This window comes from Myiozetetes cayanensis, unplaced genomic scaffold (genome assembly GCF_022539395.1).
Source record: "Myiozetetes cayanensis isolate MyiCay16 unplaced genomic scaffold, myiCay2020 scf2-11, whole genome shotgun sequence".
In the NCBI taxonomy this organism is placed as follows: Eukaryota; Metazoa; Chordata; class Aves; order Passeriformes; family Tyrannidae; genus Myiozetetes; species Myiozetetes cayanensis.
Window position 1 is genome coordinate 108,022,864 of NW_026087411.1, and position 20,883 is coordinate 108,043,746.

General features: G+C 42.5%; 1 protein-coding gene across 4 annotated transcripts; it reads left to right on the forward strand.

Moving 5' to 3' along the window:
* Positions 1 to 612: 612 nt before the first annotated feature.
* On the forward strand, positions 613 to 19,131 carry UBXN2A (UBX domain protein 2A). 4 transcript variants are annotated; one of them, XM_050316141.1, is made up of 7 exons: positions 613 to 690; positions 4,549 to 4,602; positions 6,007 to 6,142; positions 7,982 to 8,091; positions 9,676 to 9,816; positions 14,540 to 14,704; positions 17,525 to 19,131. In XM_050316141.1, the coding sequence occupies exons 2-7, from the start codon at positions 4,562 to 4,564 to the stop codon at positions 17,811 to 17,813; spliced, it is 882 nt and encodes a 293-aa protein (XP_050172098.1). In that variant the 5' UTR covers positions 613 to 690; positions 4,549 to 4,561; the 3' UTR covers positions 17,814 to 19,131. The 4 variants fall into 4 exon arrangements, with proteins under 4 accessions (XP_050172098.1, XP_050172099.1, XP_050172101.1 ...); XM_050316142.1 differs by lacking the exon at positions 613 to 690 and adding an exon at positions 1,054 to 1,188; XM_050316144.1 differs by lacking the exon at positions 613 to 690 and adding an exon at positions 1,273 to 1,291.
* Positions 19,132 to 20,883: the final 1,752 nt, after the last annotated feature.

The following is a 20,883-nucleotide window of genomic DNA, read 5'->3' on the forward strand; positions in this document are numbered from 1 at the left end:
GCGCAGCGAACTCCGCTAAACCATTCCTGCCTCCCTAAGGATCCCATCCCATTTCCCGTGTTTAATTCACTCTGGAGGGGCTCTGCTTCCCAGCCACCGCGCCGCTCTTTTGTCCTCGGTGCGAGGCCTCGGCTGAGCTGCTTTTTCACATGTGTCAACACTCGCCCTTAATTAGCGCCCGCCGCACACCGGGACATTCCCGCTCTCCAAAGGGCCGCGCGTGCGGCTGCTCGGACAAAGCGTGGGGGCCGCTGCGAGCGCCCGGACACCGCGACCACTCCCCGCTATTGCGGGTGTGTGACAGACGGACACACAGACCGCGTCCTTTGTTGTCGGGACAGAGCTGCGCTGGCAGCCGCAGCCCGGGCTCAGAGGTTTATCTCTCTCTCTCTCAATATACATCTATACCGGTGCTGCGCCAGGTCCCGCCCGGGCACCACCGCAGCAGCGCGGGGGTTCCGGCCCCGTTCGGACTACGAGCCCCGCCTCTCCCCGTGGGACGCCGCGATTCCCCGCACACCAGGTGCGGATCCCCGTGGGATCCCCGCGGACGCCCCGGCTCCCGCCGCGGGGCGGGGCTGAGCTGTGCCCGCCCCGCCCGGAGCCGCCGCGCCTGCGCCGCTCTGCGCGGGACACCGGGAGTTGCGCGGCGGGCGGGCGGTGCCGGGACGGGCGCTGCGGGACGGGCGGGTGAGTCGCTGCGGGGACAGCACGGGCCGGGCCGGGCCGGGCCGGGGGAGCGCGTCCCGCAGAGCCGCCGCTCCCACCGGCGCTCGGACTTCGCCTGCGGCCGCCCCAGGGGCGGGCGGGCTGAGCCTCCCGAACCTTCCCGCAGCCTCCGCCCGGAGACTTCGCCCCGCTCCGGACCGGCCGCGTCCCGCGCGGGGCGGCGGCGGGAGCGGCCCCTGGGGGGGTCCCTGCCCTGCCCGCTGCTCTGGGGCGCGCTGGGCGTTCCGCGTCGCTACCGCGGTATTGCCTCATCGCCTAAAAATACCTCCCGGCCGCCCGCCGGGCGGGGGCTGCGCTGGGCAGGGCGGGTTTGGGCTCCGGCGCTGGCGGGAAGCGCGGAGCGTCCGCCCGGCCTGGCTCGGGGGTGCGGGGCAGCTCAGGTGCCGGCAGCCGCGGTGGCGTCCCAAAATAGTGTCTTTCACCCAGAGTGCGAGAGGCCAGTCCACATACAGAGCCGAGGTATTTGATTTCTGCGCAGAAGCGGGGGCTGGGTGGCAAATCCGCAGAGCCAGCGCCACGACTGTCAAAACTTTTTACTATTTATACGTTTTAGCAAAGAGAGGTACTAATGTTCATTTGCTAGAAGTTACATAGTTCTCTTATTCATGAGTGTATCTGTCTTTTATTGGTTAAATGATTACCTTGTTTTATATGTTTATTAGTCTGCATGCTCAGTCTTTCTCTTCTTTTGGGCTGATGGGTTTCTTGAGTTGGTGGTCTGTGAGTTGGTGGTCACGGTATCCCCCTGCCAGAATTACGTATTGCCTTTTACCCAGCTGGAGCTGATTCCAGCACAGTTGCTGAGTTGGCTTCGTTAGTTTCTTCCTTATCTTGGGAATTTTGTCTGATGCCCTTGTGGCCCATAAACTCTACATTCTTTGTGTCCACTATCAGTACATCCTTCTCCCAAGGCTTTGTTAACCACTCCTTAAGTCAGATCATTGAAGAATGTAAGCTCCTAAACCCTAACAGGACAATTCTACAGACAAGTAACTTATCTTTCTAACACTTGGACATCAAGAGAGGGGACAGGTTTCTTTCCCAGTGCACAGCTCCTCTAGCCAGCTGGAGAGGAAGCGTGAATGCTGTGGTTTGTACTTGAGCACATCAGTCACATTCAGGCCATTAGCTTTGATGTTCATCTCACTGTTAATTCACACTTACCATTTCCCTGGAGCTTCCTGTCTCTCTGTGGCACGATACAGTGCAGTTTTCAGCCGTGATTTCCGTGTGGTGCAGAGATAGACAGCGCTGTGCTTCAAGCAGCTCTCGACTCAAGGAGCTTGTTCTGCCAAAGTTTGTCAGGCAGGCTGTCAGGGGAGGGGGCTGTGTGTGCTTGTGTGGGTATTTCTGCCCTTCACAGCAAGGGAAGCATCACAGGTAGTTTCTGTTTTGTTTTTCTTGCATTACAATAACTGGAAGTGTGGGCTCAGCTGTATTAACCGCAGTTATTTACTGAAATGAATACATCTATTGAGGGGTGCCTCTTTGGAAGCTCTGGCTGTGAAGCCACTGCTGGGTCAATGGTCCATCCTAGTGGGGCTGATCACAGGGCTGGAGAGCCCCTGGGGCTTTGTGGGAAGGGCCGGCAGTGTCCTACCCCAGTTAATAGATGTAGCTGTGGTGGGCTGCTGGCAGCTGCAGCTTCTTCCCATATTTTAAATTTAGTTTCTGGAGGTGGATGTTCAGTTCTGAGGTACTTCTTGTCGCTGATGCAAAAAATAAGCACCAAAATTCTTACCATTTAAAATGGCAACTAGGGATGCCTATCACAAGTTGGTGGGAGACGTGGTTTGTGTTGGTTGGGTTGACATGCTGAGCTGAAGTGCTTGCAGTGCATTCTGATTGCCATGTCCTGATGGCTTTTGGTCATAATAAACATCAGTGTGCTGTATAGGATGATTTCTTCACCTTGAGAGATTAATGCAAACATTTCTTCCAAGTATAATTGCCGTTGTACTTTAGAAGGAACGGCAGCTTTCACAGCTGACCAGTTTTGAATAACATTCACGCACATTTGAGGCCAGCCTAATGTAGCCAAAGAGCTAATTTGAGGAGCTGCTTCATTGTGTCTGTCTCTTTTTAACAGCTCTGATGACAAGTTACAGAGAATCAACAAAAGCCGATGGCAGGAGGTGGCTCTTGTTGCTTTGGGGAGTAGCCCAAAGTAGTAGCCCACTGGAGTGAAAGACTAGAAGATAAGCACATTAACACAAACTACAAAAAATTACGTTAGACTAAACGCAAAAAAATACTTTGTGCCACAGTGTGTGTTAAAGCTGAATTTGAGAGAAGTTTGAACAAATTATACTTTTTAAGCACTTCACTTTCACTCTGCTTACTTCATACTGAGAGTTCTTTTTTAACAAGTGCAGCAGAGAGTTCCAAGAACAACGATCAGATATGCATATAAGGTCATCATGTACCAGCACAAGCTTGCCTGGTAGATACAGTGCTCTGGCAGAACATTTGTGGGAGGGGAAAAAAAAATGACTGACCATCATCTTGTGTGACATGTCAGAGGTGTGCAAAGTAAAATGTTTTGACCTAACGCATAATAGCATCAGTTAAGTTTAAGGCTGTCTAACCTTTCAAACCTGTTATGTGCATATTGACCACATTTTTTGGTTGTTATAGGGGTTTTCTGAAGGCTTATGTACTTTTCTACATAATGTGTCTCACGAGGATTTAACTTTAAAGACGAAAGAATACCAGTATTAAAAGCTGGAGGAATAGGAATTAGTACAGAATAACTGGATGTGGGTTTTCTCTTTTTTGGTCAGTGCTGCATGTTGTTTTGCCTTAACCTCTCTGTCTTGTTAGATTAGATGTCAAGATCACTTAAAATTCATATTAGTCTTGCTGTGCATGCTATTTTTTTTTCAGGGTTGTGATGGTTGTCACTGCTTAGTTTGATGCTCTCTAAAAGCCACACATGTTGTGACTGAGTCCCAGACCTGCAGAAGCAGAACATCATCTGTGTAACCTGTGCCTGATAGTCTTCAGGAATAACTCTTTTGAACACAGTTGCAACTTAAAATTTCTGTTTTTGGTGGGGGGGGGGGCTTGTACAATTTCAGAGTGGCTTTATTTTTTTAAGGATGTTTTTGACAGTTTCTGCCTTTTGTGACACTCTGTAACTTTTTTTGGAGAGCTCGGGAGTGAGCACCTGTAATGAGATCAATGTGGGATCCTTCATTTCTTTTGACTCAGCAGACTAATCCTGTGGTATATTTAGTACTTGCAAATCCAGGATTTTCTTGCCAGCTAAACAATAATGGTAATTCACAGTTTCTGAGGTGCTGCACCAATATGTTGAGGTAAGGTAGGAAGGGGAGCCTGACAAATCTTGCCCCTTTCAGTAACGCACAGTTAAGGTGAAGGTCACCGAATGCCTGCAGTGGCAGTGCAGTTTTTCTGCAACCATCTCATAGTGCTGTGGAAAATCAGAGGAGTTTAAGCAGTGTCGATCAGAGAAGGAGTGTGATGTTTTTTCCTGGCCTTGCATAAGTATGGGCATGTATTTTTAATTCACAGTGTTATTATTGTGGAATGTATTTTGTATGTTTATGAGAAAGTAACCTTGCTTCTGAACGTCTGGAACAGATGCGTGGTTCATGTGTCATTAAATTAGAAACTGCAGGAAAACAAAGAACCATCTGGAGACTTGGTGGGGGGGTAGCTTGAGGTTTCTGGTTAAATGTATTATCTACACAGGAAAAAATGTAGTTAGTGTTTCAGCTACAAAAGGAGGGAAAGTGTGCTGGGTGTTTTATTTTGGTTTGTTTTGGTTTTAAACTGTCTTCTTTCCATAATTAGGTGGTGCACCAGAATGAAAGACATGGACAATATCCAAACTGTAAAGAAAGAATGGTAGGTGCCAGTTCTCCCCTCCCCATTCCTCCCCTTCCTTTCCCATTGATGTCTGTGTGTCCTGTTATGACTTTTCAAACTTTGTTAAATTCTAAAATTTAATTTTTTTCTGTATCCACCTGCACCACATGTACTGAAGGTTTCAAAAAAATGCCATTGTTTTGCTGAAAAATTCCTCACATGCCTGAAATGTTTCCTAGATGTAGGAAGCTCTGTAAATATTTTTATTTAAAATAGCAAGGCAGCCTTACAAATTGCTAACTCACTGTGCAGCTCTATGTTTGATATGGAGGTGTTTGGTCTTCCAGTTCTGTTTCTGTGGTAAAGCATAGTGAATACCTAACATTAATGCCTCAAGTTTCTTTTGTTCTGTTAGAAAACTAATGGAGACAGCATATTTTTGAAATTTCTTCTTTAATGTTGTTGAGGTTTTCTTTTGTTTAAAGATGTTAATCTGTAGGGATTCTTAGTGTTGCATAGATGCACCACAAACAACTCCTTTTTATGCAAATATATCAAATTACCATGCCAGTAAGCATTGGTGCTTTTGAATTCAATGCAGAGTTTTATGTAAAACTGGCTATCTTTCTAGAGCTGGGATTTTTTTTCCTGAGTTGCTTAAAATAGACTTTTCTGAATCTCCAATAGGAGTAACTCCTGCAATGTTTACTAAAAGCTGCATAATCCTCTTACTATGCAAAGAACCTATACTGAAAGATAATCATTCATTCAGGTTGCATATTTCTGCATTTTGATTGGCGAAAATTTAGCAGAAGCAGCTGTCACATACACAGTGTTCTATAAAAAGATGTGGCTGATGCATCTTTTTTAATACCCTGGCAGTCTCCACAGTGTTGAAGGCTTCCATTGTATTTCTTCAGTGTGCTCCAGTGGTGTTGAGTCACTTGAGTTTCTCTAATGCACTTTCCAAAACAGTGATGGTGATGCTGGGAATGGGCAGGGTCAAGTGGGGGGGAGTAAATCCTAGGGCAATTTTCTTGTGTATGGCAGAGGAACCTAAGCCTATATCATGGAAATGCTTTAAGGAAGGCCATTCGTTGGTGTGCAGTTAAATGTTTGATGGTTTGAGTTACAAGTATGAATCACCTAACTTGCATTCCTTGTTCTGATACCAAGTTTAGAAGTTCTGCCTAGATGAATTCACCTTTTCTATTGTCATTCTTTAACTTTGCTTCTGAAGTGCAAATAGTAGCAGTTAAGAGATTGAGAAGAAGTTTAGAGAAAATGCACAACACAAAGTTGACCTGATGTTTTGTAACACCCAAGTAAACTGTGTGCAGGGGAGTGAGCCTTCTACACCTTTTAGTACTGAGCTTCTGGGGCACCTGCTTGTCCTCTGTGTCCTCTGAGGAAGTCATTTTCACTTGTGCCTTTGTTCTGCAGGGTGTGTAAATCAGGAACCGACAATCAGATTTTGAATGGCACAGAACAAAACTGTGACTACTTTGTAGATAACCTGTTTGAAGAAGCTCAGAAGGTTGGTGCTATGTGTGTGCCCCCAACTACAGTCAAGAATCAGGTAGGTAGTGAAGAAAAAATACTCATATTTACTCAATATGCTGTTTAACATAACAGCACTGATGATGACAGAATGTGCAGTGCTGTTATCCAGTACATCTGTAAATAAATTCACACCGAATTCAGAGAGCTGTAGGAACAGCCTCTCATCTCTCAGTCAGACCAGGCCTGTGCTGCTGTACTTCTGGCTTTTACTAATTTATAGTGGGCTTAGTGTCATTCTAGAACCCATGCTGGCATTGGCTAATGCACTTCTGCTTTATTAGTAAGGAGAGTGACGTGAGCAGGAGTTCCAAGGAATGACGACTACTGTTACATAAGAAGTTATTTAAGGAGCTGCAGCCTTTTTGTGCAGAGGCATAGCCAATATATATTTCATTTACTCTTATTCATATAATTATGGTAGTAGTGGGATGTTCAGTGTGGGTTTTTATCTTGGTGATTCTGTCCTTTTTTTTCTGTTACTCACAAAAGACTGGTAAGGGGAGGGAGAAAAGGCTGCGTAGAACAAAGATGTCACGAAGAAATGTGGAGTGGGCATTGCTGGAAATGATGTTCATGAGTCCCTAACTGAACCTGGAAAAAAAAAAAGGAATTTCAGGAGCAGGATGTTAAATTGCAGTTCTGAAATAGTGTTACGTGGCATTACTTGTGTCAGTGCCTAAATGGGAAATTGGTGGGGAATAATTAGCCCATGCTAAATTTGCATACTGGCTCACTGTAGAGGAACCTTCCCATAATTAGAACTCCTTCCATATGCATTGGTGCTATAAGACACAGGAGTTTTTGAAGAAATCTAATCTTGCTGAGTGCTATAAACTTTTTTGACAGACTACCCCAGCTGAAAGAGAAGGAATTTTATTCAGCAGTTTGCACATGCCTGTTTATTTATGTAGCAATCATCTAACGAGTCAAAATGCAAAAAAAGGAAAAAAAAAGATAAGATTGTCAGGTACTATCAAGCCTAGTTCAACCTAATTTCTAGCTGAGGTGAATTCTGCATTCATATCTGCTTTATATACCTCACCTGTGGCCAAGTATCTGTCAAGACAAGGTTATTTCAGGGATCTAAAATATTCAGACCTGGATAATCAAATGCTTCCTTAAATGGTATGATGCATAAATATGAAAATACAGTCCCAAATATATTCATGTTACAGTTGGGGAGATTTTAGTAAACAGTGTGAAGGCTACAAGTTGGAGTAGTGGATGATTTCTGGCAAAGTTAACGAATCACTGAGAATTTATTTTTCCATTCACCTAACACCAAGGTTTTGAATATACCCAGGAATTCCAGGGTAACATAAATGTATGACTGTGTGAAAGTGAATTTTCTGGCACTTGCTTCATTTTCTGAGTGAAAGGCTTCTGAATGCATTATCTCAATGCCTTTACTTTGAGAAAATCTTCCTGAATGATCAGAACAGGGCTTTAACCCCGGTAAATCCCCAACTGGACTGTTCTGGCAGTTGGTGTTCCAACACCAGGCATGTGTGCTCTCAAATGAGCTCTTGAGGAGTTGCAGCTGGCTGGAATATCCAGCGCTTTTTTTTTTTTTTTTTTTTCCTCCTTTCTGAATTGAAGGAGTGTTCTTGACCTGGGAAAGCAGAATGATCGGGGGAAGGTTTATTTCTAACCCCGATTGACACAAGATCCTTAGAAATGTCGCTTACCCCTTGCAGTTGCTGTGCCTGTTGGCACGGGGCCAAGGCAGATTACAGTGAGCCTGCTCTCAGTATTTTTAGTCCTTAGAGTGGATGATTTATAATCACAGGGTACTGTGGGTATACCAAGCTGCTTTTACATCAGTGTTACAATGAGACTCGTCCTTACTTTGTAGGTTGATGTCATCATTAAACTTTGGAAGAACGGGTTTACGGTAAACGACAGTGAACTGCGGAGCTACGCTGATGTTGCAAACCAGCAGTTCTTGGACTCCATTAAAAAGGGGTAAGCGAGTTTTGTGTTCTTAACCAGCCTGAGTTAATGTGCTTCGGGCAGCACTTAGCTAATGCTCCAGACTTTTTACGTGGCTCCTTGGCTTTGCTGCACTGCGGTGTCCCTGTAGGAGCGCAGGCCCTGCTGGTCTCGTTCCTGCAGCGCTAATGGCTGTTGGAACATCAACAGGTGTAATACAGCTTTCAGTGGCAGTAGTTGTGCAGTTGCTGATGAATAGATAAAAGGCAGGGTTGGTGGGGGGCACAGCAGGTGCAGAACAAAATAAAGAATAAATCAGTGCCCAGTAAGAGCTGCTGATCAAATGGTATTTTGACTAATGAACTCAATTGCACAAGTGGTTGAGCATTTCTGGTTTTACGGTCTTTGTTTTCTTTTTGTTCGTGCAAAGCCTTAAATGGGCACAGATGGTCCATGTAACATCAAGAAACTGATCAGTCTTACGTTTCAGACATTTTTCCTAGTACAGACTCGCTATTTCAGTCATTTTGCCTGTACACTGAAATCTTACATTTATCCCTGTGTTAACAGCTGTCTTGCCTTTACCCTTGTGTTAAAAGTTAACATGCTATCCTGATTTCTCCTAGTGTTTGCAGTAGTTGCTTTAAAAAGCAGGTTGACCGTACAGACCAATGTGATTTTGAACCTTTAATTTGTCGTCTGTTTTCTCACCCCATACAGATGGAGAGGATAATATAATTCAATAACTCCTTATCAAGTGTGTGAAATTACTAAGCCATTGTATTTTTCTTTTCAATACTTTGCTAGCCCATGAAAAAATACTGATTTTATACTATTTCTCCTTTATGGCTGTCATCTGTGTTAGTTGTAATAGCAATTAACTGCACTGTTTAAAGCTCTTTGTGTTCTTTGTGTGCATTCATCAAAAGTTTGCCACCTTTCTTCCCCTGTTTGCCTGTGAAAATGCTAATTATGGGATGGTTTCTGCATAATCACTGATGGTAGAGAAAGCAGTTAGTACAGCCCCTCTGCCAGCTGAGCCCCTCCACCCCAAATTGCACTGTCTGCATCAGAGCTCATAGACAAAGGCATTGTTGTTTTCTGCTTAATGAAATTAAAGCATCACCAAGGTGATGTTGTTGCACTAAAGAGTGTGGCTATTAGTGATGATCTAATTTTTAAAAGCTGTGGTTTTTTTGTAATTAACCACATTGTGTCTAAACTCTGTTCTTTCTGTTTAGAAGCCAATTGTCTTTTTTTTTTCTTGTTTTACTATAGGGATAAAATAATTCAGCCTTTTTGCAGCAATGTGTGGCAATACTGACCTTCCTACATATCCTGTCCTTAAAAGTGGTAACTACTGAGTAAACTTGAACATCATTCAACAAACTTTTTTTTATTGTTCCATTTCTAGTTAATTTGCAGTTCAGGAACTTGAAGTTGTTTGTGTACCATGCACTTAACATAACTCTTAGTAAATTCTTGGGAATTTTTTTTTTAAAAGCATCATCCTTGAAAGACTAAACGTAGAGCAAGTATTAATCATTAATCTATTTTGTATACTGAAAACAGTATAGTTATTCTTTATCTGACATGCCTCTTTTTTTTTTTCTTAAGGGAACTGCCTTTTGAGCTACGAAAAGTTTTTGATAAGGAGGAAGTAGATGTGAAAGTGGAAGATAAAAAAGATAAGGTGTATTTGTCATCCAAAAAGCCAATGTTTCATCCCTTTTCTGGTCATGGTTACAGATTAGGAAGGTGAGTAGTCTGACATGCTCTATTACTGGGTAGTTGAAGGGAACTGTACCTTAGGTTAAGGATTATAATTCAGGTTGGAAGTGACCTCTGGAATCTTCTAATCTAAGCTCCTGCTCAAAGAAGGCAAGCTGCAGGGGCAGGCGAGGTTGCCCAGGCTTTTGTCCAAGTGGGTCTTGAAATGCTGCAAGAGTGAAAAGCTGCACAGCCTGCTTCTGTGCTGGACTGTCTTTGGGGGAAAGAAGTTTTTCCTTATGTCCAGTCTGAATGTCTCTTGTTTGAATTTCTGTCCACCATGAAGAGCCTGGCCCCCTCCTCCTGCTGGCCTCCTGCAGACCCTGGCAGGCTGTTTGTGGGTGCCCCACGACCACCACCACCACCCACAGGCTGGAAAAGCACCTCTCCTCAGCTTCTGCTCACAGAGTGAATGTTTCATCCTGCAGTGATCTTGGTGTCTCTCCATGAAACCTGGAGCTTGGGGGATAATTGGCTGTGTTGCTGTGTTAATACAGACAGGGTGCTGGTGGCTTTCTTTGTTGGAGCTCACAATTTTAGCAGAACTGTTTCCAGCTGAAAGGCTGTCACTCTTCTGTGATTTAAGAGAAAAGAATCTCTTTTAAAGTTTTATGTTTGAGAAGAGGGGAGTATGACAATCCCGTAAAGGAAACTGAAGATGTAAAAGGTTATTTTGTGTTCTCTTAAAGTTGCTCAATATTTCATCATGCATATGTTGCAGTTAAGGCCTTTTGGCATGTTATGATGATCCTCTTTACTCCATATCTCTCTTGTAGTTGGAGAGTGTCAGCCACTAATGCCAGTGCTAAAACTGGGCTGGATTTACGACCAAACTGTGTTGTATTTTGGCCAGCTGTTGTAGAGGGACAGGCCAGGAGTTCATGTAATTGATCTCTGTAATTTTTCCTTACTCCAGCCAGATTATCTGCTTCACATATTCTTGTCGTGAAAGATTTACGTGCCTATAAAAGCAGGCTTCAGCTTAGGGAACAGGACACTTTCAGTGACCAGGAGCCTGCAGGATCCTCCACAGGTGGAAGTGCTGAGTGACCTGCAGGCTGGGATTGTAGGCTGTGGTGAAGCCTTAGGTGAGCATCTTGTTTCAATTAAGTGGGAAGGGTTTGGCTGCTAAGGCCCGGTGCTTGTGCTGAGGGAAAACATGACCTGGGCAGGAACAGATGAGGCAGGGGAAGAAGATAATGTGCAGAGCAAGATCCTGATAACAGTAAAGGGTGAGTGGTTCCAGGCTTCAGAGAAGCAAGTATCTGTTTTATCAGTTTCATCTGTTCATGTAGCACAGTCAATTCAGTGTTTCCATGCTTGAGTAGACACAGTCAGTAGGGAAAACCTTCCCTTGAGAGATGGATGAGACACTGCAAGACTCTGTTTTGGTGGCACTGAAATCCTGAGCAAGTGAGGGTCAAGAGCTTAACCTTATTTTATGTATGTAGCAAAACCAAGCAGATCCCCAGTGTGCTGGGATTCTGCTGCTAACCAGTGCTAAATGGTAGGTTGTTCAGCTGCTTGTTTTGCTCTGCCATGCCTACAGCAAGTAATGATCTTGCTTCCCAGTAGGCAGGTTAGGATTTGGAAACGTGCTAATTTGTGAATTTCGGTTGACTGGTCTTATACACTGAGTCTTGTACATTGAATCCTACAACTTGCTCAGCATTTCTTTTTTTTTTTTTTTTCTACTCTTCTGGTCTATTCTGTGCTATGCTATCAGAGCCTGTTCTTTAAAGGCAGATAAATATTTTTGCCAATGTTGGAAACATCAGCAATAAGTGCTCCTACTCCATAAACTAGTGCTCGTTTCCTGCTGTTAATAAATGTTCATTGCATGTACACTTGCAGCAGAGAAGTTTAATGGAGAAATAGTAGAGCTGTCTGAGACCTGGAACAAGTTTTAAGCTATAGAACTCCTTTTCCACAGTTGCATTTGTGTGATTAGTCAAAAGTGAGAGAGGCAAATGACTGAAGAGTTTATTTCAGCTTATGGCCTATCTAAACTTGTGCCTATCAAACACTTTAATAGTCTATTTTGCCAGTGATCCCAGGTGGAGGAACTTTGTGGTGCATGCACCATTATGAATTGGTCTGTTGGCTGGCTCTTTAAAGCTTTTCTTGGAGGAAAGCTAGAGGAACTAGAAATGGTAAGTATATTGATATAGCCCAGATAAACTTGATCCTCCACCTTTTTGTTTTACAGGAGAAACAAATGAGACTTACCAGAATTTTCCAATGTACCTTATAAACCTGTATAACTAATGGATATATTCTATCTGCCACCATTCAGCTGTATTTCGTAGTTTGGGATTATGACTAGATTTGCTACTGCACTTCTCTGTTGGGCTTATCAGTGCATCGTTAGGACTCCCTCAGAAACACGTTAATTAAACTATTGACTTGCAGCAAAGTGGGCTTGCTCTATAACCTCATTAGAGTAAAGCACTGTATGTCAAGCTTCTTACCCATCAGTCAGGGTAAGGTGTGATACCCCACTCCTGGCTTTTTCTTTTCAGAAGATTGACAAGGATGCTGTTATGTCTCTTCAATTGTTAGTTTACATCTTGCATTGGTAATCTTATAAAAGGAATAAGCCTTTAAAAGGAATTGCAGTGCTTCAATGTCAGGCTAATAAGAGACTTAGATTCTTAGTTTGTGACTAAGTCAAAGCTCCTACCACTAGATGGCTTTATCTGTCAGTTCTTCAAGAGGAAAGTTGTTATGTATAGAAATGCTTTAAACCTTGATGAATACAGCTCTTCTGACTCTTGCAGCTTCAATTAAAGTGTTGGCTTCAGCTTCACACATACTTGCTATTGGAAGAATCATCTCCAGTGCCTACCACGAATTGAGATATGACCTTGGGAGAAGCTGGTTTGAGAATGACACCAAAATCTGTATCCATGGGAGACAGTTGTCTGAGCCACAGCTGTGACTGATGTAGTTCAGCCCAGGCTGGGCCAGACTCTGGGCAGCTGCACAGCTGAGCACCTCTGCAGCCTGTAGTGCACGTGAGTGCTGCAGTGTCTGAGCTGGGGACTGAACACCACTGAGCAAATAGACAGCAAAAGCTGATCATTGTTGGACTGAAGTATGACTTGAAATATTTTATGCTTTTTTTGCTCTGCTCACAAGACTGTTTTAACATTGTCTTGTTGGTGCTCAAGCACTTCATCCTGATCTAGAGGGCAATTAAGTTTTATTCTGTACTGAGGTCAAGCATGAACAGAAGCTGGGTGTGAGATAGTGAGGCAGCTGGGTGGTAGTAAGTCACCTGCACTTGGAATACCACAGTATTTTACAGATGTGCCTCTTAGTTGTAAGTTCTTGTGGCCCAGCTGATTTCTGTGTAATCCAAAACAGTTAGAAGCCTCTTACCTACCTCCAGTTCTGTCAAATCATGGAACAGCTTTTATCACTCACTTGGGGATGAGATTTCTTGATTCTCATTCTTTTTGCTAAGTTTCAATGGCAGAAATAAAAAGTGTCTCTACTGGTTGATACTCTAGAAGTTAGGGCAGCACTTAACTAGGCAGTGGGCAATAAGAGTTTTTGAAATACCTCAGACTAAGAACTTGAGCCTAAGACTCTAACTTTATTAGCCTCGATATATTAAGTCATTAACCATCTTTGTTTTAATAATAAATTGAGACTTTTCTGCTTTATGATTAAACTAAGGTACAAGAACATAAAGCAGATGTGCAGTATAGTTATTATTCCATGGCCATCAGTTACCCAATTCTCTCTCAAGAAACTGTAACTCATCAATTTTCTATGCAAGGAGAAAGCTTTTCTATAAACCACCACTAAGTGTTCATGTAGTCAGTGACCACAGCTGAGCCCAGAGGAGAAATGGTAACTCCTTAAATCACTGCTATGGCTCTGCAAGCAAACATCTGGTTATACTCACAGGAGCTGAGGACGTGCCCATTGGATCAGCCCCGACGGCGGCTTAAACAGTACATGCTGAAAAGGCCTAGTCACGAAAGAAGCACTGAGCTCTAGACATTTCTTCAGAATAAAAATTTTTGCCAGTAATTTTTTGTTGTTTTGTTTTTAATATCATGGTCTTGGACTGAGGCCCCTGTATTCTGTTAAATCATCTTGTATATCTTTGCCCCTATGGGAGGGTCAGCTGTAGAAAGTGCTTTAGAAAAATACAATCCAAATGCTGTGTGTGCATCAGCCTGGATTTTTCACATTAAGTCAATTGCTCTGATAGATGAGTAATTCTTCTAAGCTGAGATAGATGATGCTGGAGTCTAAATCAAGGCTAACAACATTCAGTTAAATTGAATTACTGTAATCACATTACGATGAAAATTAACTTTGAGTATGCAAATTCAATACTCAACCCCCTTAAAGTTTCACCTGTGTGCTTAGAGTACAAAAACGCACGAAGCATCTTCAGACTGTTTCGTCTCTTGTCTATTCATATTTAATCCTTCAGTCTTATAAAAATGTTAAATATGAGCAAACTGAAATTCTTTACCATGTTGAAGTCTTTAAGTGAAAGTATTGGCATACAGTTGAAAAAAAAAGATGATATTTATGTTGGTGTTCCTGAATTTGTTAAAATAAGAAGTCATCAGTGCACCCTGGTACAGGGCAGAAAGCTCCAGAAGCAGAGAGCAGAGGTCTGGAGGGAGGTTCAAGCTTACATGTGTACCCAGAAGCCATAACCTCATGTGGCTTTTCTTTTCAGTGCTACTCCAAAGATAATCTCTAAAGTACGAGACGATCATCAAGGACCTGATGACAAAAGACACCTGCCTTTAGTACCCTTGAATGATTTGGAGCCTATCACTAACATCCAGATCTGGTTAGCTGATGGGGAAAGGATAATTCAGAAATTCAATGTTTCTCACAGGTAAGATTTGTTTTAGCACTGTCATATGTATTTACATCTGAACTATTTGTGTTATGTCTGTACACATAAGTCTCTGATTTCTGTGGATAATCTATCTTCTCAGTTCATTTAGTGTTGATCTGCTCTTCAGCTGTGTCTAGAAAACCTTTGAAATTTTGAGAAATCTTTTAGCTGAGAAGAGAGGAGAATAAGAGGAATGTGAACTGATATTAATAGTCAGTTCATAACTGAACATGAAGGAAAATCTGAGGAAACTGTTGGAGTTCTTTGTAGGTTAGTGGAAGTTAGGGTGGTATTGCTCATTACTAGAGGAAACAGCTTTTAAGATGACAGATTTCACAAAACAACTACATCTGGAGCAAATGGCTTAGTAAAAAGCCTGCTACTCATTGAGCAGAGACAGCACCCCAGCTGGGAGCTGGAGAATGTGACTTAGAGCTGAGCCAGAGAAACCTCTGAGGAGGACCAGAGTCAGTGCACTGGGCAGGGGAGGATCATCTCCTGCATGCCAGTGTGGACAGAATAGAATGCACCCAGTGTGTTTAATTATTAATTAGTAAAATCTCCAGTTCCCAAGGAAGCTTATAAATTGGATAATGACAGAAGGTGTCAGAACAGCATATATATATACAGGAGATTTGAGAAAGTAGGATTAACACTTTAACATTCATCTGTTGAACTACTGTCTTTAGAGACCTTTCTCAAATCTGTAATTTGAGAAATTACTCCAGCACTATACAGTCATGTCATGTAAAGGATATGTTGACTGTGCTTCTCTGTGAAGTAATTTGAAGGTATCACAGATTTAATACAACCCAGGCTGCTGTCAAGATAAGCTGTCCATGTCTGTGGCTGGTCAGAAGAAAAGCTCAGCAGTCGAAGGTTAATGACTGTAGTTTTTTTCTTTGACTTGTACTGATGTATTACTGTTAGTGGCCTGAGGTATGAACTGAGAGAGTGTTGTGATGTACTGCTGAAGAGTCAATTGCTATTTTAATTATAAATACTTAATTGAAGGGCTTAATATCTTAACTATTCCAGGTTTCACGCATTTAAGTATATTTAGAAGCTTTCTGTCTTCCTGAAAAATAGCAGTTTGAACAGCTGCTAAATGCTTTTGAGAGGGGAAAAAAAATCTGAGATAAGCAGGACAACAGCCTTAGTGATGCACAGCTCTTTTTGAAGTAGCATGCAATAAATATTCCAATATAACATATCCTCTTGCCACAAGACCAGCGTGTTTGTGCTGTGTACGGTATTTGTGTATGACCCAATAAGAACTAGAGGGAAATCCTTTCAGAGTACACATCCTTGAGTGTGATGATTGCACAGAGAGCACTCCTTTCGGTGGAGACCCAGAATACAGTCAACTATTTGTTAGCTAAACTGTAGATTAATAACATTTAGCACATATGTTGTAGTGTCTAGCTAAATTGATCACTTCTACGATTTTGCAGATGGCATGTGTATGTGCCACAGTAACTGCTGCTTTAGATATGACTTCATTTCTGCTGAAAGATTGGAGCCAAAGTGCAGGTACCACCTGTAGAGCTGCAGTATGGGGAATCGAGAGTGTAGCAACTAGCAGAGTAGAGCTGTAGGAATAGCACACAGAGCTGCCTCTTGGATCTAGTTGTGTCCCTTCTTGAGCACTTGCTAAGTTAGTGTGACCCTGGAGTGCTGGGCATGGCGCCTGGAACGTTGGCTTTCTAAAACAGAGAGCTGGTGGCTGATTGCCCGAGTTGCTCTTGGAACACAGTGAACTTTGGTATAATGCTTGTAGACACATGTAAATGTCCAACCAAAAATTTAGTCCTGCTTGAGGCTTTTCAGGCTCTAGGCTCTGTTTCTTAACAGAGGCCTGTGAGCACAGGAATTGGTTTTTGTTATGCTGGCAAATCAGCCCTGGTGAGTGAGTATGGCTGAGGCACAGAAGTTTGGTCATCTCTGCTGCTAAACTGTTAGGATGGCTCTCCCCCAAGCCTGCCAGCACTTTCTCTGTTGATATCTAGCCATGGTTCAGATGTTAGCTCAGGTCATGGACTCTCAGGAGGCAGTAAACCTCATGGGCTACACTGGGAATGGGGGAGAGGAAGGGTAAATTTAGTAAGTTGCCAGTAGCCAGAGTCTACTAGCTGGCCTCAGGACCAGAGAGTGGACATCGACACTGTTTATTTTATTGATGTAGATGTATCCTCTCATCTTCATTTTCCAATTAAATTGGTCAATCGTGATTGTTCCATAGCAAAACCTCTGTCTTGATCACTTGTTGCAAGGTTCTTCACACCTTAATAGGCACCTTAAATCTGCAATGAATTCACCACTGCACCTGCTTTGGTAGAATGAAACTATGTTTAGACCTAGTTAACGTATCAGCTATCCAGACAGTTTTTGCAAACCCTTTTTCTTGATTTTTATTATGGTTCTGCTACATGTACCACACACTGGAGGCATCTTTATTCAAGCTCTTGGCTACAGAATCCTCAGGTAAGAGCTCCACCAGCTGGCTAGGAAATGGTAGGCTTGTGTAAATACTGTCTGAGCCACGGTGAAGCATTTGAGTGCTCAGAATAAGATAACTCATCCCTGTTCCTTTGGGAGTACTCTTGGAGCACGCAAACCTTAGTCCTTGCCTCCCAAGTGGATCAGGCATTTCAGAATACCACCCCATCTTTATTCGTCCAGTTCTCTGCCATCTGGCATTACATGAAGTGGTGTCTCATGCTCATCCTGTGGTGGCTGTGGGTGTTGGTGCACATGGTCTGTGTTGGGATTGCAGTGCCAAAACTCTAATGCCGAGTTTTCTTCTTTTCTTCTCAGAATAAGCCATGTCAGAGACTTCATAACAAAGTATCAAGGATCAGAGGGAAGTGTTCCCTTCACGCTGACAACTTCTCTGCCCTTTCGAGAGCTGCAAGATGAGACACTCACGCTGGGGGAAGCAGAGTTGCAAAATGCTGTTGTTGTTCAGAGACTTCAGAAAACAACTGAACCTTTCAGGCTCTTAGTGATAAAAGCACCTGACAATGACTATAAAAGTGCTGCTACCCCTAATGGACAACTCAAGAATGAACAAAAAAATGCTGTCAGTAGTACAAGATCAAATTAGCTTTTAACTGGCCAAAAACTAGATGCAGGGGAAACTAGGCAAAACCAAAAATGTAACCAGCAATATGTGGATGCCCTCACATCCTCATGCACTGTGCTCTTGGAGAGCAGTATGGGTGCTGTGCTGTCATCTGCTGTAATAAGTATTTTCAGCTAGACTGGGTGGTCAGAGCCTGGCTGTATAGCATAGCAGAGGTAACTGTACAGCAGATCATCCTTAGAATTTCCTTAGGTAAAAAGCTTTGTAGTTATTTAATGAGTGGATTTAGGTGGAACAGTTCTCTGAGACTTAATTACTACTGATAGCATCGTTTAGGGAAAAACAGTATTTATTTTTGCACTTTAGACTAAACTGAAGTATTTCACTTACATTGTGATGTAAACTACTGCAGTTTGCATTGTTCTCACAGTAACTTTTAGACAACAGATGCTGCAGGGAAGCTCACATTTGGACTCTTAACTTGAAAATCTTCAGATCTTTGGGATTTAACTTTTATCACAAGATCTACAGTGTAATAATGTGCTGTCAAGTCATGGTGGTAGGTGCATGTGTGAGAAGATAGAAATGAGGTAGTCTGGTGCATACTGCATATGAAGTGCCTCCAAGTAAGCTCTGAAGGAACTGTTATTACCAATGGTTGAAGTGGTTTCTGCCTCTTCTGGGCTGCTACAGGTGTCTTACAGGTCAGGTGATGTTAAACTACCTAGCTCATTAGCACAGAGATCCACTTTTAGCTTTGTCACACAAAAACTTCTGCTTTTCTGGCACTACCATACAGGAGTAGTGGTTTACGGTTGTTTTTGTGTTCTTTATCTGCCTCTGCCCTGAACTGACCAGCTGATTAAGACAGTAATTATGTGTAGCTGAGTTTCAAATACATTGAAGATCCTTATTTGAAAACTGAGGTTTTTCTCCACCCCCCTACCCCGTCTTTTATTGTGCTATTCATGTACTCGAGGCATAAAAATTGTAGCCGACTATTCTGTGTTTTGCTAAAAGAGAAATCTACATAAAGACTAAATATTTTGTACTGTGTTTACTAAGCATGTGGGTTTGTGAATGGAACTAAAGTCTCTAGGTAAGACTTATCTCAGGACCTTTGGTAGATGCTGGCTAATCTGTACTACCTAAGCCAATGGGTGATTATTGGGGTTGTACTTCTTTTGCAAGGTTAAGTGAAAGATGGTTTTGGGTTTTCCTGGTTTTGTTCTAAATAGAAAATTGCTTCATTGGAGTGACTTGTATTCTGTCTGAAAATTGGGAGACTTCAAACTACCCGTGTACTTACTTCCCAGGGATATAAAAGTGGTTTGCTTCAGCATCTCTCCTGGTGTGTTTAAGCATCGTGAAATCAAAGTCAACTGCACAAATATCTATTCAGTGTTCTCAGAAAGCAAGTCTCTGAAAACCATGCAGTTCACTCTTTCAGTGCTATAAACTTCATGTGCTACTATGTCATTTGGGTTTGTATAGCAGGTACTACAACTGAATTTTCTTGGCTCTTGCACTGACTCCTCACCTATGTGAAAAACAGGAAGAAATGTGCAGACAAATCCACCAGTAAAATTGTCAAGACAAATCACCTGGAGACTCAGATCCAATCCTAAGTTCTCAGAGCTTCCTGAAGAATGAATTTTATTAATCAGTGCTTTTGAATTTGCCCTAATGTTTTCTAAGTGTTAGAAAACAACACGTTTTTGATTGTGAGTTCAGCTCTTATCTAAAAGGTGCATGAAATGTTAAAATGTACTATTCAAGCATTGGCAACACAGAAGTTCAAAGAAATAATTAGTGTCAGATTGAAATTGAAGGAGAGAGTGTCAAATTGTAGGTAAACCCATTTAGCTTGCTGTCCTTCGGAAAGTATTTTGTATTTCAACGTTGATTCATGTCTGGTGCCAGCATTTTAAGAGATTGCACAGCTTGGTTCTACCAGGCTGTATATTGTGCTTTACTGAAGTCAGCTGTGTCTGGCTAAAGCTTTGGTGTACTCGAATGTGCATTTGCAGTTTGAAAGTGTCTTGATCCTAATTACAAAATAAGAGCGAACCTTTGAAAAGTCTAGAATGATACTGACTGCACTAATCCCGTGTTAAGATTAGAAAGTGCCTTTAAAAAAGGTAATGAATTGTGATTGGATAATGTATTTCCTAACTTGGAGAAAATCTTTGGAGTGAATACAGGGCTCTCCTGAATTTAATTGGGTTTTTGTCAGCTTGTAAAGACTGATTAGCTACCTGTAGTGTCTGGACAGCCTAATCTTTGCTTTGTGCTGTAGACAGCTATTGTGCATTGGTCAAACAACAGTAAAACTGGCTTGATTAATGCCAGAGTTTGTGAAACACACAAGTACTATCAGTTATTCATTGTTTCTTCAGAAACCTTTGCTGTTTTGGGTAAAGCCTGTGTATTAACATGATTTACAGCAAAATTGAAATAGCCAAGAAAAGAACAAAGAAAGGACATTTTGGTTTTCCATGTTGGTTTTCCCTTTGTGAAGAAACATGCAAATGGCATGTAACAAAGATTTAGTGTGTTACAAGGATGGTGTGTGATGAGAAAATGAAGAACCTAAATGCTGAATTTGAATGTTAGATACCTTGTATCTAGCTTGGTACTAGGCAATCTGTCTGTGTTTTGAAGCTCACCAGGCCTCAGCCTTTAGGGACCACCCGGGAGCCCAAAAGCACCAGAGTTTTCAACAAGGCCTGTTAAGGCTGTAATCCCAGTTTTCTTTTGAAGGTCTGGTTTTAAAAAAATAATGCCTTGTTTTTTTCAGAATTTTGCAAATTTGCAATAATTAGCCTTGTCAAATGAGGTTGCACAGGATTTGCACGTCAGTACTTCATGGCATGGTTTGCAGTGGCTCTGCCCAGTACCTACAATGTGACCCTGCAGAGAGCTCTTCGAATCAGTCAAGCCACAAAGCCCTGTGCATATAGATTAGTTGTCATCTTCCCAAGACCAGCAGGTCATGAGTCCTCCTGTCCTTGTTGTCTTTGTTAAGCCGTCTCTCAGGCTGTCTCACTGTTGAAAGAACTCATACTCCAAAATGCAATTTGTATTTTTT